General features: G+C 37.4%; 1 protein-coding gene across 1 annotated transcript in view; it reads right to left on the bottom strand.

Moving 5' to 3' along the window:
• NUP205 (nucleoporin 205) overlaps positions 1 to 14,435 on the bottom strand; it is a 78,451-nt gene that overhangs the window by 21,749 nt on the left and 42,267 nt on the right. The window contains exons 24-30 of the mRNA XM_004008088.6: positions 10,764 to 10,913; positions 10,112 to 10,183; positions 9,383 to 9,540; positions 8,858 to 8,938; positions 7,391 to 7,582; positions 6,613 to 6,880; positions 6,413 to 6,511 (exon numbers count right to left, since the gene is read on the bottom strand). Of these exons, the coding sequence (XP_004008137.2) occupies positions 6,413 to 6,511; positions 6,613 to 6,880; positions 7,391 to 7,582; positions 8,858 to 8,938; positions 9,383 to 9,540; positions 10,112 to 10,183; positions 10,764 to 10,913 (1,020 nt within the window). The remainder of the gene's footprint in view (positions 1 to 6,412; positions 6,512 to 6,612; positions 6,881 to 7,390; positions 7,583 to 8,857; positions 8,939 to 9,382; positions 9,541 to 10,111; positions 10,184 to 10,763; positions 10,914 to 14,435) is intronic.

Below are 14,435 nucleotides of genomic sequence, written 5' to 3'. Positions count from 1 at the left end.
TTTCATTTCCAATAGTGCCAAAGGAGGGTATGAGATTATAAATCTTCTCAATCATGTCACTTCCTTAGGTCATCTGATCCCATCTAGTTTTCTATTTCACCTCCTTCCATTCTCCACTTCTACACTACCACCACACTAGCCGTTCTGTCCCTCAAACTCAGCACTTACTTCAGTCTCAGGATCTCTGCACTAACTGTTCTCCATATTCTTCCCCAGATCGTAGCTTGGCTACCTCCTGTCTTCACCATTCCAGCCTCTATTCAATATCACTTCCCCAGATACACCCAATACTCCCTCCTCCCCCAACCCCCACACAACATATCACAGTACTATTTTATTTTCTCCACAGTACTTATTTGCTAGATTTACTAAAATGTTATTTGAGGGGGAGATGGATTTCCATGCTTGTTCCCTGTCTCCCCACATCAACCACATCGAACATAAGCTTATTAACAACGGGATTGTGTCTTGTCTACTTAGCACATGAGTAGAAGCTCAAATATTAATCATTGACTGATCGATGGCTTAAAGGAAAGTTTAGAAACTCTGCTCCAGAGAGGCCATCAGATGCCCTCAGGGGGTTTGTTCCATGGTGAGTGGGTTCTCAGGAACCTAGTCTGAGGAGATACAGCTTCTCCTGTTCTACACACAGAACTGCCACAAAATTATGTGAGTCAAGAATTTGGGCAAGTCTGAAAGCCATCGCTTTACAGGTGTAATGCTTTTTAGCCATGAATTCTTTAGTTCAAACATTCTGATTGAAATGAGGATAAAGAGATGCTGGCATATCACTCTAGAGATTCTTCCCCAAAACCCCTGAGGAACCCCTGCAAGAACCTTGGGGCCTCACAGTGAAATCTGAAAAACAAGGGATTGAAGAAGACCAGTTAAGTATCCAAGAAATATTTGATTTCAAACTGTGAACAGATCTCAGAGTTCCAATATTACTTATTGACAGCACTACCTAGAAATTAAAAAAATCTGGTAACAACAAAGTCCTACTGTATAACTCAGAGAATTATATTCAATATCCTGTGATAAATCATAATGGAACATCGTTCTTTTAAAAAGGCCTTTCTTTAAAATCCTTATCTTTTAAGAGGATAAATTAATTCATTAGAAATCACCAAAATGATTTCTTCTACTCAATCTGTCCCTTCTTCCAACATACCATATAAATCACTGTCACACATATTTTCCTAAACTACGAACTTCTTATCAAGTTACTCAAAAATGTTAAATGTCTATTGCTTAATTCTACTAGCTCTAACACTATAGTTTCATTTTCAAGGTCGTTAATAATATGGTCCTACCATCTCAGATTGGCTTAATCTGCTATCAACCCTCTCCCCTGCTTATGGCCTGATTCTTTACTCCCTCCTAGTTTGGGCCTTACTGAAAAGCCCCCCATTTCTTCTTATGTAAATGCAACCCGACCAGAAAAGTCCAGCAAAATCCTTGATTTCCTTTCTCCTCTTAAATCCTGTAAAACTTATAATTTATAATTGGGGTTGGCAAACTAAGGCCTGTGGGCGAAATGTGATCTCCCACCTGTTTTTGTAAATAAAATTTCAATGTAACATAGCATATGTCTCTGGTTGCTTTTGTACTATAATGGCAGAGTTAAGGATTTGCAGCAGAGAGCATATGGCTTGCAAAGCCTAAAATAGTTACTATCTGGTCCTTTACAGAAAAAGTTTGCAGGCATCCACTTTATATCATCCAATTTAAGACTTACTGTTTCATAAGCACATATACTGCCATTTCTACTAGGATATAAGATTTTATGAAAGCAAGAACCCAATTCATGCTTTCTGGAACAACTTAAAATAATAAACCACCAAATGATTACTAATTTTTGTTTGTATTGTGAAAACTAGAAATAAGCTAAGGGCCTAAAAATGGGTAGGGCATTTGCTACATACCCGTAAGTGGCAAAATCTATAGAGGCATTAAAATGTTATTAACCGAGAGAGGGAAAGCTCATAATATACTAAGTAGAAAGAAAAAGGAAGATACAAACCAATACAAAAAGACGGTTGGCTATAACCAAAATGTCCTGATAGCTATCTTAGAAGGGTGGAGTGTGTGACTTTCCTCTTCCTTTCATTTATTGGCATGTCCTAAATTTCCTTCAATCAACACTTATTTTTAAATAAAAAAGAAAAGCTAAATGCTATTTTTTAAATACCTGATTATTTTTAGTCAGGTTCTAAGGTCCTAAGATCTGACTCCGGTTGTAAAACAAAAGGACTGGTGAGAAATGTACATCTAAATTCACATTAAGCAAAAAGTTTGCACCTACTACACAACAGCTGTAGTAGGTATTTTTAAGTCACTTATTGGAGTTGGATGCAAAAGAACAGAGTCAACAACAGGCAAGATGCTCTATGAAATCCTTTCAGTCCCACTACTTCATGACTAAAATCACAGGTGTACTTGTACTATGATTCTAGATCATATTAACACCTAGACCATAAAAACTGAAAATCTCATGATACGATTCTCAAAAATTTAGTAACAGCAATAGATCATCTTTTCTAGTCTCCTTTAAAAAGATGACTGGATACTACAATTTCATAAACAAAGAACAACAAGAAAAATCTGATCAAAAGTCACAATAGCCCCAAAGAATTATGAGCAGAGCAGAAAATTCATCATTCTTATTATAATTTTTCATTCTTATTTACTGAATACTATCAACTTGTCAAAACTAAAGAAAAAGAAAAGCCAATTTAGAAGAAAATAGAACATATGAGAAAAACATAATAGAACTACTTAAAATTGCGAAAACAATTTTAAAATAAAAAATTCAAACTGACATCTTCCCTACAGCTCATCAATCAATTATAAATTAAAGTTGAATGATAAGCTCCTAGAAAATAGAAAGTTAAAAACGAATCTGGTTTAAAGCAATAAAATCCATTTTATGGAAATTAGAACAAAACAGTCAAACAGGGCTAATCTCAGAGATGAAACTAAAGAGGATGCACCTCCACACTGAGCTGTCAACATAACTTTATAGGTTGGCTTTATCAACTTCTAGTGAAAACATTAATCTGATTAAAAATATGCTGAAAATATATATCTTTGTCATTATCAATCTATTTTTAAATGTGAAATATTTTTACAATACTAGAATATAAGAAACAGTTCAATTAAAAAATCAAGAATATAATAATTGTGGTTTATATTAAACATTTAAGCTCTGGTCAGATTATCCACTTTTTGTTTCTAGTGGTCACTGGTAGAAAAGAGAGAAAATAAAAAGTGAAAAGAATGCAGAGAGATATTTATGACAATAATAGCTGTCAGCTAACCCCCAGGAATTACATATGCAAAAGCAATGTCAGATTTCAACTACACTGTTCTTAATTAGGGAAACATGTAACATTCTCCAAATAATTGTCAAAAAACATATACTTTGGTTCCTCCCCAGACGTACAGCATTGGCAGCTCAAGGCGATAGGATCCACCCATAAGGATTTTCAAAAAATTAACTGTAAGTTTAAGAGACCTTTGAATTTCCTTTTCCTTAAACAGTCTGCTCATATCTTCTGCTCATTTTTCTGTTGGGTTATTGATTTGTACATGTTCTTTACTTATTAGAAATTATTCACGCATGATATAAGTTACAAATATATTGGTGACATTTTCTACCAAATAGAGTAAGGAAAAACTACAGATTATAAAAAGATAAAATAAAAAGATGAAGATGTGATGTCCCAAGGTCAGGAGAATTCTGTTACAAATTGAGAAAACTGAATTCTAATTCTCAGATGTCACATACAACTAAGTCACTTAACCTCTCTAAGTCAGATTCCTATTTTACCAAACAGGGAAAATGTCTGCCCAGTATTCAATATATATGGTTATGTAAAAATAAAGTAAAAGTGGTATGAAAAACTAAGTATGTAAACATTAAAATTCACTTTTGGTTTTAAAACAACAGCAGGTATGTACAGTATCTTTCACAACAATGTGTGCTAACAGTTTTCAAATTTAATATTTCTAATTTGAAAATTAAAAGTAACAGTATCTAGAAAATACTTTGCTACCTAAAGCAAGTCAAAATAAGCAGTAATTATGACTAAGAAAAAAACTAATTAAGGGATAAAACTGCTCCAAAAATAGATCATTTGAAAATTAAAAACAAAGGAGAATTTTCTTTTATGGTCACACTGCTTTTACCACATCTTGGTAATAACTTCTTATAAAGCATGTTATAAAGCTCCACCTAGTGGTTCAGTGATGATTTTTGCCAATTCAACTAAATCCAATGTTAAAATTTTTGTAAGTCAAGAGGAAAATGGGGGAGGTATGCTGGCAGATTATCACTCTTAAAAAGCTCCTATTTGTTCAAAAACTTTCTCTGAAGTATCATTTTTAATGACCTAAAACTACTTTTGTGCATTATTTATGCCAGTAGGACATTCCCATAAATGCACGATTTGGCTATTACTACCTTTTAAGGATATTATACAAAAAATATAGCCAGTAAAGAATAATATGAGATAATCTGAGTCTTATACACAGACCGTATAAGAATAAAAGTGTTTTTAAGAATCTGTATACAAAATAAATATTTATGAAGGTTATAAGAAGGTGCCTATGACAAGTTCTTAAATATCACTGTTAAGTCTGGCAGAGTATAAAATCTTTTGAACAGTTAAAAACATTTTCCAAACATGGCAATCAAAGAATATATATAATTACTCTTACTTTAAAATGCTAATTATATGGGAATTCTGTGGTGCTCTAGTGGTTAGGAATCCATGTTCTCACTGTCAAAGGCCCAGGTTCAATCCCTGGTCAGGGGACTAAGATGCCACAAGTGAGCAGCATGGTCAAAAAAGAAAAAAATAAACACACACACATACACACACACACACACACACACTATAGTTTACAAAGCCTCTATCATTATTTCAAATACGTAGACCTTCTGACCAAGAAATTCTACTCCGTGACATTTACTCAAGAAAACCTTCACCTTAAGTACAAGAAGACTTATGTATGCTATTGATGAGAGTTTAAACTGGTAGAAAGCCATTCGGTAGAATCTGTTGAAATAAAAATGTGCATCCTCTTTCATATGGAAATTCCACTATCAAGTATCCTTCTTGAGAAATATATAGTCATATAAAAGAATATTCAATGCAGCATTTTTGTAACAGTAAAAAATTAGAAACAATTTAACTACTTATGAATGAGGCAAATGATTAAATAAATGTTACTTCTATACTAAACTAAAGAGCCTCTTGATGAAAGTGAAAGAGGAGAGTGAAAAAGTTGCCTTAAAACTCAACATTCAGAAAACTAAGATCATGGCATCTGGTCCCACCACTTCATGGCAAATAGATAGGGAAACAGTGGAAACAGTGAGGCTTTATTTTTGGGGGCTCCGAAATCATTGCAGATGGTGACTGTAGCCATGAAATTAAAAGACACTTGCTCCTTGGAGGAAAAAGCTATGACCAATCTAGACAGCATATGGTTTTTCCTGTGGTCATGTATGGATGTGAGAGCTGGACTATAAAGAAAGCTCAGCACTGAAGAATTGATGCTTTTGAACTGTGGTGTTGGAGAAGACTCTTGAGAATCCCTTGGACTGCAAGGAGATCCAACCAGTCCATCCTAAAGGAAATCAGTCGTGAATATTCATTGGAAGGACTGATGCTGAAGCTGAAAGTCCAATACTCTGGCCACCTGATGCGAAGAACTGACTCACTGGAAAAGCCCTTGATGCTGGGAAAGATTGAAGGCGGGAGGAGAAGGGGACGACAGAGGATGAGATGGTTGGATGGCATCACTGACTCAATGGAGATGAGTTTGGGTGAACTCCAGGAGTCGGTAATAGACAGGGAGGCCTGGTGTGCTGCAGTCCATGGGGTCACAAAGATTCAGACACGACTGAGCGATTGAACTGACTTGACTTCTATACTGCGGAATGACAGCTATTTTAAAAGACATGTACTGTTAATGGGACCAGAAGTGAGCAGGAGTTACAAAAATATGTAAGCTAAAGTCGTATTTGAAGGTTTGTGCTTACACTACTTTTGTACTCCTGTCACTTTTTTTCCTTCTTTTCTAACTTGGCTGCCCCAGGTCTTGGCTGCAGCGCACAGGCCCTTTAGCTGCAGCATGTGGGCTCTAGTTCCCTGACCAGGGATCAAACCTGGGCCCCCTATATTGGCAGTGCAGAGTCTTAGCCACTAGACCAACAGGGAAGCTCCTATTGCCACAATTTTACAAAACTAAACATTTTCCTTTGACTTTATAGTAAGTACTTTAATGATTCTGTAAAGACTCATTTATTATAGCTTTGCTTAGCCAAAAGGTGAAAAGGTGATTAAAAAAAAAAAAAATTTGAAGTAACCAATCTCTAAACACAGAAAAGATTAGCACTTACCCACTTCTAAGGTATCTGGCTCATCCGGCCTCTGGGCAATCTGCAAGTAATAAAGCAGGGAGCCATACAGGTGTGTCCTTACTCGCTGGAATCCACCACCTAGGAAGATACAGCAGAGTAAAAATCTTTTTTCAAATTAAAGTTAAAACAAATACGGAAGTTGTAATTTGTAGAAAATTTAAACAACAACAAAAAAAAACCTGTCTTCAAAATGAAGTCTAACAGTTTCTTCAATATGATGTGAAGCGAAGAATCTCCAATAGAAGCAAACCCCACCACTGGGTTCTCTGTGGGCGGAGGCGAGGTGAAAGAGCCATCAAGAGTGAAAGCACAATGGACCTCTCCAGGTCCCAAGACTAAGGGTTGCTTCTGCTCTGTGCGAACGGCTTGGCTTAGGTGAGCGGTCAGGGTGAACACAGCACCTGCTACCACGGGCATTAATTCCTGCGCTGCTTCATCATCCAGGATCTTAAAGCAGAAAGACAAACCACAGTGAGGGCCCTGCTTTCAGCTACAGTCATTAACATGTCTCACACACAGCTTTTCAACTACCACAAGATTTTTAAAACGGAATTGTCCTATTCAAAGATAAAAGCTAATACATAGAAAGAAATTTAAATAGGATGCTGAGTAAAATGTTCTTAACCAGAAGGGAGCCCTAGCAGAATTCGCTAGAGGTTTTTAATGGAAATTAACATAATGGCCTCCCCACTAGAACCTCCCATTTAATAGGTCTAGGGTAGGGATCTGCAATGTAGATTTTTTAAAAAGCTCCCTAGGGAATTCTGACACACACTCTGGTTGAGAGCCATTATTGTACAGTTATAATAAAACTTTCCTCAAGGAAAGTTTTAACACTGGCGTTGCTCAACTCTATTGACTCCACATCTAAAATGGAAAAACAGGTGGGGCAAACTATATATTTAAATGGGATCAAAACTTGTTCAGCAGCATACAGTAATTTAGGAAACATGTCACCTTATCATGCACATCTTGTAAAAGATCACGAATAATCAGTTGGCGATCCTCTGCTTGGATGAGGTCCTGGGGACAGGCTGTCAGGATAATTTCTACCAGCTGCCGCCATGACTCCAGAGCATGCCGTTTTGCATGAAGACACTGCAACAATTTGTTTCTTCCTACCACGTACTGGAGTATGGTGCTGATTTCCTACAGCCGCAGAAATTGAAGTGCAAGGTTAACACTTAGACAAATAAAGTCTTACCAATAGACCACTATTTTTAACCCTGTCAGTTAATCTGAAAACATTTACAGTATCCTCTGGAAAGCTTCCACATGCTTGCTAAACAGCAGATTAACTTTTTATGTTACACTGGTGGCCAGAATATTATTATTTTTCATAAAAAAATAATAAAGCTCTGTGTGTGTGCATGTATGTTTAAGATGGGTGGCAGAGGTGATGTGGGTGGAAATGAGTTTTTCACCCCATCTTCTTTCTTCTTTCAACTGTCTATTATACTTACTCTGTAACACTGCTGCTGCTGCTGCTAAGTTGCTTCAGTCGTGTCCGACTCTGTGCGACCCAATAGATGGCAGCCTACCAGGCTCCCCCGTCCCTGGGATTCTCCAGGCAAGAACACTGGAGTGGGTTGCCATTTCCTTCTCCAATGCATGAAAGTGAAAAGTGAAAATGAAGTCGCTCAGTTGTATCTGACTTGTAGCAACCCCATGAAATGTAGCCCACCAGGCTCCTCCATCCATGGGATTTTCCAGGCAAGAGTACTGGAGTGGGTTGCCATTGCCTTCTCCGACTCTGTTATACTAGAGCTCCCTAAAACCCAAGTTTGACATCACATTTTCTCGATGTGTCTTCTATTTGTTTGCCTCTGGCTTTGGCCTAGCCAGCTGTGTTTCCACATATGTGGTCCTTCCCACTCAATCTCTGACCCATATCTCCCCATTTGTGATGACTCTTCCCTCACTGACTGGGAACAAGTAAAATCTATTACACAATATGAAAAGGTTGTAAATCCTCAACTAGCTTAGCAGAAAGGATATGATTTTTATTCAGGCATCCAGACATTAACTTCAGTTCAGCTTTTAACATTACAAAGTCAAAAGTGAAAGACTCCATTCCTATCAGATCCACTTCTCAATTGTAAAAAGCATAATCAGAACTCTAAAAGAGGCAGGATCCAATCATGCCTGTGAGATGATTAGAAAAGTTTGTGCTTAATTTGCATGTAAAACACATATTAGAATATCTTGGGTCATGCTGGCTCAGTGTGACAAACTCCACTGTGTATTTGTGTATATGAATAGAGCAAAATGTGAATGCTTTTAACAATAATAAAATGGCAATGACGAGTGACTTTTAATTTTTAAGTTGTTTCCTAATAATGAATTAGAAGTCAGTTCGCTGTTTTATCATCTAACTGGTGATTTAAGTAGCTTAAGGAGTTAAAAGGTGTCAGCAGGGCTTACATCCATCAGGAGAGGTCTTTGTCCTATGGCTGCCATACCCTGAAGGGCGTTCACTTCGGCCACAAGAACTCTGTGAAGCAGCTACATAATTGAGAGAAGGGAGAAAAATAAGATCATTCCCGACACTGGTACAACAATAACTTAGCAGTTACTTTAAACTGCCCTAGAGGGGAAAGTTTCAGAGAGTAGTACCAAAGAGCCTCTGTGGCAGGAAACTTGGTCCAAATGCACAGGATATCTTCTTCCTACTAGTCAGGTCATTACCACCTACCTGGTAGAGAGTTAAATAATTAAAACCACCCTGAGTGACAGCTGGGTGGCATGATTACTAACACGAAGGAGATGGGAAACCTAACAGATAAAATTAGTGCGGGCTATTCAGTTTTCTTTCACTGCTGCTTGAAAAGTGTAAACCACAGTCTAATAAACCAACACCTCTATTAGAAAAAAAAAAAGTTATTTTTTCCTAATGACTCAAAGACTGTGAACCACTTGATACTTCACACACTCTAAAGCAATGCTCACCTTGACATTGCAGACTGTCTGTCCCCGTAAATTCTTGTGTTCACAGTTAGCAATAACTTGTTCAATCTGGGCCCGATCAAAGAAATCCAACTGCAAAGGCTCAGGAATCTCCTGACTGAAGTCAATGGAGTCGAGAATATTGAGAATTTTGCGACGTACTAGAAAAAATGAAAAGTCGTTTTACTTTAGCTGGGACATTGAAGAGAAAAGCAAAGCACAGTACTCAGCTCACTCTCAAAGACAGTACTATATCTATGTTCAGAAAGGGCCTCAGTCTGGAAATTGAAAATTGTATTGAAATCTAAATTGGATTTTATTTCTAACACATTCATTTGCAAAAATGTTTTTCCCATGCTATCATCTTGCTATAAAAAGATTTTTTTGTTGACAAATAATTTTCACATAGCTTTTCAACATCAGTCCAGAATTTGCAGATACAGGCATTAATTACCTCCTAAAATTTTAAGCAATTTAATATATACATATCTAGCTTCCCTTGTAGCTCAGTCGGTAAAGAATTTGCCTGCAGTGCGGGAGACCTGGGTTCGATCCCTGGGTTGGGAAGATCCCCTGGAGAAGGAAATGGCAACCCACTCCAGTATCCTTGCCTGGAAAATCTCATGGACAGAGGAGCCTGGTGGGCTGCAGTCCACGGGGTCGCAAAGAGTCAGGCACTACTGAGCGACTAACACTTACTTACAAATTTATTACAGATTCAAAGAGCTTTACCTTTTGTAGAAGTGTCAAAGTGCAGGAACCCAGAGACAGACCTATTTTCATCTTCCATGCCTCCTTCCCCATCTGTTGGAGCATCAGGAATAAAAGATCAGAAAAGAACACATTCACAAAATTTATTCAGAAATAACAAATATCAGGTTATTATATTTCTATGTCATTGTTTCTAGGTCAAAGAGCCCCTTGCAAATGGATAATTAAAATGCACAGATGATGAGAACTTATCAACAACATTCATCTAATTCTTTCTGTTTCTATCAGATCCACTTCACAATTGTAAAAAGCATAATCAGAACTCTAAAAGAGGCAGGATCCAATCACACCTGTGAGATGATTAGAAAAGTCTGTGCTTAATTTGCATGTAAAACACATATTAGAATATCTTGGGTCATGCTGGCTCAGTGTGACAAACTCCACTGTGTATTTGTGTATATGAATAGAGCAAAATGTGAATGCTTTTAACAATAATAAAATGGCAATGATGGGTGACTTTTAATTTCGTGTTCTGAAGGGAAAAAATCCTAAAGGCAGAAAGAACATGCTTGGCCTACAATCACAGACTAACCATAAGATTCAGATTTGCACTTGCATTCACACAGCCCAGTCAGCAGCACGGCAACACAAATGCCAACATGCAGATGTTCACCTGAGTAGGGTTTCACTGGCATGTCATCCAGCAGGAGGTGGAGGAGCCTCTGGGTGTGTGAGCGCTGGCGATTCAAAGAAGTTACCCTTAGTTCTATTGAGGCAGTCTTCATCAGCCATGACATCTGGTTCAGCATAGATATTTCATATTCTGGAATTTAAATATATATGTTTAGTTTCCCAGTATACGACACAAAATCAGAACAGACATAGTCTGTAACTTGTCAGTATTTTCCCATGCAACATAGTCAATAATTTATGAAACTATGCACCATAATAATTTGCCACTCTATAAGATTAAAAAAGAAAAAACCAGATGCCAAGAGAAAAAATAAGCCAGTGTATGTCTATGAAAGCTAAGCAAAAGCAACTGAAGAACAAAAGAGAATCAAGTTTCTGTTGCTAGAATAACTTCACACAGATCTAGAGAATTCTGGATCTATCATAGTTTGACATTAATAGGGAATTTAATACTTAAAAAGATAATCCAAGTACTTTTCAACTATTTATCTTGACAAAAAAAGACTATCATAAAATCTGATTTTTATTTCAGAAAAAAATACATTTTAAAAACTAAAATAAATACATAATTTGCATAACTTTAAAATGCATAATTTTCTGCTATCTTGAGATGATCAATGCCGTTTTGGTCTAACATATAGTTAGGACTGGGAATCACTTATACAATAAAAGTTTTTGAATCCAATATTATTATAATATGCCTGGCTTTGAAGTCTTAAATTATGAGTTTTATAAACATACAAACACTGCTACTACTGCTAATAATAATAATTACAAGCAAAGCTACATCAATATTTAAAAAGTAGACAGCAAGATAGGCAAGATAGAAATTCTTTTTTCCTATTAGGAATAAAAAAGGGTTTCTTAAAAATCTTGTTATAAACAATATCTTGGGGTTAAAAATAACATATACTGATTATGAAAATGAAGTCAAACTCTTCTGCCATTAGGTAATTCCCAATCTCTCACACCATACCCTAAGAAGTAAAGCAGGGGCTTCCCTAGTGACTCGGTGGTAAAGAATCCTGCTGCCAATGCAGGAGACACAGGTTCCACCCCTGATCTGGGAAGGTCCCACATGCTGAGGAGCAACAATGCCTGTGCGCCACAGCTACTGAGCCTGTGCTCTAGAGCCCTGGAGCTGCAACTACTGAAGTCCTGGCACCCTAAAGCCCTTGTTCCACAAGAGAAGCCACCTAGTGAGAAGGCCCCACTCACCGCAACTAGAGAGAAAAAAGCCCTCCCAGCAATGAAGACTCAGCACAGTCGAAAATAAACAAGTGGAAGCTTTCTAAAAAGTCCTTAAGAAGCAGAGTTGACAATTACCAGTAAAGGCAACTTATTATGAAATCTGTGAGCCTAGACTTCCTAAAACATAAAGATGATACAAAATAAACTTTTAAAAAACCTCAATAAAATGATCACTGGCTAGATATAATATAAACTAAGAAAACTGTTATAAATTGATCAAAAAGAAAATTACATAAAATAGAACCCTATAAAACACAGGAAGCCTGGATAACTGTGCGACCAGGTCAATAAACTAAAGGTATAGTTTCTATCATAATTAGCTTCCTATTTTTCATTTCAAGACCTGATCATACACAAGAAACAAAGCAAAACACAGATTTTTACAAAACAATTTCACTCAAAAAAAAAAATCTCTGAAATCTTACATAAGTATTTTCTTATCCCTTAAACACAATTTTAAAACTCTGATAGTAAAAATTCCATCCTTAACAGGCTATTTGAAAATAATTTTATGCTGACAGTTAAAACATCAAGTTTCTCAAGCACAAATTACAAAAACAAAACAAAGGAACACAGAAACAAAGTAATAAAATGAGGACAGAATTCCACAAATGCTAAAACTGCTATCCCAGTTCAGATCAGTTCAGTTGCTCAGTCGAGTCCAACTCTTTGCGACCCCATGGCCTGGCAGCACGCCAGGCCTCCCTGTCCCTCACCAACTCCAGGAATTTACCCAAACTCATGTCCACTGAGTTGGTGATACCATTCAACCATCTCATCCTCTATTGTCCCCTTCTCCTCCCACTTTCAATCTTTCCCAGAATCAGGGTCTTTCCCAATGAGTCAGTTCTTTGCATCAGGTAACCAAAGTATTGGAGCTTCAGCTTCAGCATCAGTTCTTCCAATGAATATTCAGGACTGATTTCCTTTAGTATGGACTGTCTGAATCTCCTTACAGTCCAAGGGACTATCAAGAGTCTTCTCCAACACCACAGTTCAAAAGCATCAATTCTTTGGCACTCAGTTTCCTTTATAGTCGAACTCTCACATCCATACATGACTATTGGAAAAACCATAGCTTTGACTAGACAGACCTTTGCCGGCAAAGTAATGTCTCTGCTTTTTAATATGCTGTCTAGGTTGGTCATAACTTTTCTTCCAAGGAGTAAAAGTCTTTTAATTTCATGGCTGCAGTCACCATCTGCAGTGATTGTGGAGCCCCCCCAAAAAAGTCTGTCACTGTTTCCACTCTTTCCCCATCTATTTGCCATGAAGTGACGGGACCAGATGCCATTATCTTAGTTTTCTGAATGTTGAGTCTTAAGCCAACTTTTTCACTCTCCTCTTGATACTGTCATCAAGAGGCTCCTTAGTTCTTCTTTGGTTTCTGCCATAAAGGTGGTGTCATCTGCATATCTGAGGTTACCAATATTCCTCCCAGCAATCTTAATTCTAGCTTGTGCTTCATCCAGCCCAGCATTCCACATGATGTACTCTGCATATAAGTTAAATAAGTAGGGTGACAGTATACAGCCTTGATGAACTCCTTTTCTGATTTGGAACCAGTGTGTTGTTCCATGTCCAATTCTAACTGTTGCTTCCTGACCTGCATATAGGTTTCTCAAGAGGCAGGTCAGAAAGTCTGGTATTCCCATCTCTTTCAGAATTTTCCATAGTTTTTTGTACTCCACACTGTCAAAGGCTTTGGCATAGTCAATAAAGCAGAAGTAGATGTTTTTCTAGGACTCTCTTGCTTTTTCCATGATCCAATCGAAATTTAATCTCTGGTTCTTCTGCCTTTTCTAAAACCAGCTTGAATATCTGGGAGTTCACGGTTCACACATTGGTGAAGCCTGGCTTGGAGAATTTTGAGCATTACTTTGCTAGCATGTGAGTGAGATGAGTGTAATTGTGTAGTAGTTTGAGCATTCTTTGGTATTGCCTTTCTTCGGGATTGGAATGAAAACTGACCTTTTCCAGTCCTGTGGCCACTGCTGAGTTTTCCAAATTTGCTGGCATATGGAGTGCAGCACTTTCACAGCATCATCTTTCAGGAATTGAAATAGTTCAACGGGAATTCCATCACCTCCACTAGCTTTGTTCGTAGTGATGCTTTCTAAGGCCCACTTGACTTCACATTCCAGGATCTGGCTCTAGGTGAGTGATCACACCATCGTTATTATCTGGGTCGTAAAGATCTTTTTTGTATAATTCTTCTGTGTATTCTTGTTACCTCTTCTTAATATCTTCTGCTTCTGTTAGGTCCATACCAGATGTCCTTTATTGAGCCCATCTTTGCATGAAATGTTCCCTTGGTATCTCTAATTTTCTTAAAGAGATCTCTAGTCTTTCCCCTTCTATTGTTTTCCTCTATTTCTTTGCACTGATCACTGTGGAAGGC

Source organism: Ovis aries, chromosome 4 (assembly GCF_016772045.2).
Source record: "Ovis aries strain OAR_USU_Benz2616 breed Rambouillet chromosome 4, ARS-UI_Ramb_v3.0, whole genome shotgun sequence".
Classification (NCBI taxonomy): domain Eukaryota; kingdom Metazoa; phylum Chordata; class Mammalia; order Artiodactyla; family Bovidae; genus Ovis; species Ovis aries.
The sequence above is the reverse complement of the archived record's forward strand: the minus strand, read 5'-3'. Positions and strand labels throughout refer to the sequence as shown.